Source organism: Neoarius graeffei, chromosome 28, assembly GCF_027579695.1.
Source record: "Neoarius graeffei isolate fNeoGra1 chromosome 28, fNeoGra1.pri, whole genome shotgun sequence".
In the NCBI taxonomy this organism is placed as follows: Eukaryota; Metazoa; Chordata; class Actinopteri; order Siluriformes; family Ariidae; genus Neoarius; species Neoarius graeffei.
In genome coordinates this window covers 44698324-44701213 of record NC_083596.1, presented here as the reverse complement: position 1 = coordinate 44701213, position 2890 = coordinate 44698324, and the positions used below count along the sequence as shown (strand labels likewise).

At 42.2% G+C, this 2890-nt stretch overlaps 1 protein-coding gene across 1 annotated transcript in view; it reads left to right on the top strand.

Moving 5' to 3' along the window:
* tbx2a (T-box transcription factor 2a) overlaps window positions 1-2156 on the top strand; it is an 8842-nt gene extending 6686 nt beyond the window's left edge. The window contains exons 6-7 of the mRNA XM_060912156.1: window positions 78-655; window positions 859-2156. Of these exons, the coding sequence (XP_060768139.1) occupies window positions 78-655; window positions 859-1287 (1007 nt within the window). The 3' untranslated portion in view covers window positions 1288-2156. The remainder of the gene's footprint in view (window positions 1-77; window positions 656-858) is intronic.
* Window positions 2157-2890: the final 734 nt, after the last annotated feature.

Genomic DNA, 2890 nt, shown 5'->3' with positions numbered 1-2890 from the left:
CCTTTATAGATGCCTCCAAAGAATAGAATATTCATATTTCAAGTCTTGAAATATGTTTTGTCATTATAATTTGACAGATGAGAAAAACTCCACTGAGAGTGATCAAGAGTTTGAGCACCAGGACTCTGTTGGAGTGAGTAGTCCTGGTCCACAAGGATCATCTCCTTTCAAGCCAAGCATTGACGAAAGGGTCAAGGACAGACCCGAGCTTGACAAGAAAGAAGATTATGCGGACTCGATTAGAGAAAGCGACTCTGCTTTCAGCATCAGAAACCCAGAGAAGGACAAATCCGAAAGAGGGAACCCTAAAGATTCGGAAGCATCCAGGAAAGAGGGCAAGGAACGCTTTACCCCGCTTCTGATCCAAACAGAGGGCCCGTCATCCTTTAGTGCCAATCACCTCCAGAGCCTAGCGCTGTCCGGTCTGCATGGTCAGCCTTTATTCAACCCGCTGAGTGCAGCAGGACACCCGTTACTGTTTCACCCGAGCCAGTTCGGCATGGCGCCTGGGGCTTTCTCGAGTATGGGCATGGGGCACTTGTTGGCATCGATGTCGGGGGCAAGCGCCCTGGAGAACGGAGGCCTGTCACCTCAGGGCGCTGGCACACCTGGATCCTTCCCGTTCCACCTCTCGCAGCACATGCTCGCATCTCAGGTAAAGACCAACTGGCATGTTTAGCCATCAATATCATCTCTTTTTTTAAAAAAAAATTAATTTAGTACCAAATTTCAGACTTTATTTGATGAAGGGTTAGGGTGATTCAACAGGTATAAACCCATTGCCATGCTAAAATAAATGCACGTGAGTGTTTTAAATCAGTGCATCTTACAGTCATGCCCATGATCTTCTTTCTGTAGGGTATCTCCATGCCGCCCTTCGGTAGTCTCCTCCCGTACCCGTACACCTACATGGCGGCAGCGGCGGCGGCGGCTGCAGCGGCTTCGTCTCTCCCCGCCGGCGGTGTCGCGTCTTGTCTCAGTCGCAGCGCTTTACTGAGCGGCTCGCGACCCAGACTGCGCTTCAGTCCCTACCAGATTCCCCCGAGCTCCAGCCTGCTCAGCGCCGGACTTCCGGGTGTCGATCACGGAGACTCGGGTTCTGGCTCAGGTTCGGGTTCCTCCTCCTCCAAACCAGGCAGCAGGGAGAGCAGTCCGGCACCCGGGCCGCACGGATCCCCGCACGCGCCCGTCAAGGAAGCCGTGACCGAACTGCAGAGCATCCAGAGGCTCGTGAGCGGACTGGACAGACAGCGGGACGAGTCGGCGGGCCGAGAGTCTCCCAAATAACCCGGTTTTCAAATGCATTCATTTGTATCATTTTTTTTTAAATGCATTGGTTTAAAAAAAAAAAAAAAGTCGTCCAAACAGACACCGGATGTGGAGGAACAAACAAACAAACCCCGCACTTCGGCGTCGGTTTATTCCTGAAGGTTCCAGAAAGATGCGGATGAAACTCACTCGAGACTCACAGACCGCGAATTATTTTTTTGTTTGTTTGTTTGTTTGTTTGTTTTCTAAAAAGGTTTAAATCATGATCACGGGGATTGAACAGTGATTCGACCCTGAACCCTGTGGCTGAAAACACAATCAGCGGATGATCATCATCTTCTCATGTGGGACTTGTTTTTGTTGTTGTTGTTGTTGTTTCTATATATTATGATAATTATTATTATTATTTATATGTAATATTCAGATCAATATAACTATGTAAATAAGTCGAATGGATTTTAGATGATGTGTTTTAATTTATTCAGACTGTACATTGGTGTGTAAATACAGAAAAAAAAATCGAGGTTGCAATTTGTTACATTTATATTTGCCCCCCAATTACCTGAGTGTATAGGATTATTATTATTATTATTATTATTATTATTATTATTATTATCTCTAGCGCTTGTTTGTATGGAACCCCGAGTGAGTGTGTGTGTGTGTGTGTGTGTGTGTGTGTGTGCGCGCGCGCACGCGCTTTCTGCTTGCAAAACTCAATTTCATACATTGTATTGCGTTGCGACTTTTTTTTTTTTAAATACAGCGATGCACTAACAGGGAAATCTCAGGTTTCTTTTTTTCTTTCTTCTTTTTTAAAATAATAAATAAATAAAAGTAAATAAATAAATAAAACCATATCTGTCCTGGAGAAAGTCTTTAAAATAGTTCCTCTGCTTTTTTTTTTTTTTTTGGAACATATTCGGGTAAATGACATGGTTTTTGTTGCATTTTCTGCATTTCAATAAAAGAGGAAGGTGTTGCACATTTCTGTGGCCACGTCTTCATTCACAGGTGTGTGGCTGATTAGCATATTAGACCCCTGGTATGACGTGGCGGATGGTAATTGGCCAATGGTGGGACTAATTACAGGGCAATTAAAATATTGTCACGAAAGGAAGAAATAATATAATATAAAAAAACAAAAATACAATATTAGTAGTTATAACTAGCTGTAAAAATGATCTGTATTAACACTGTACCAGCGTCCAATTATATTTTTTTAAATCATAGAAGTGGCTAATTTGAGCAAAGCCAGGAAACCACACACACACACACACACACACTATACTTCTACAGAATAACAACACAAAAGAATTAAGAGTAAACTCCAGTGTGAGCACTGTTTCAACAACAAACTCCACGTTTAAAAAAATCTAACATTTTCAAAAAATATCTTCTTCAAAGCTTTAACTCAGCTTCAGTGCGCCATCTGTTGATTCTTCTCATCTCAAGCACTCTCTGTTCATTAAAAACTTTTTCAGCTTCATTAAAACTCAAAAAACGTCAGACAAGTTCAAGTGACTGGGCTCTAAGAGGGCTATAATAAGTAGTGTTATGAGTATACAAATTTATAAGTCTTTTTGAAATATTTGTTTCATTAGTATGTGCAAAATTAATTATT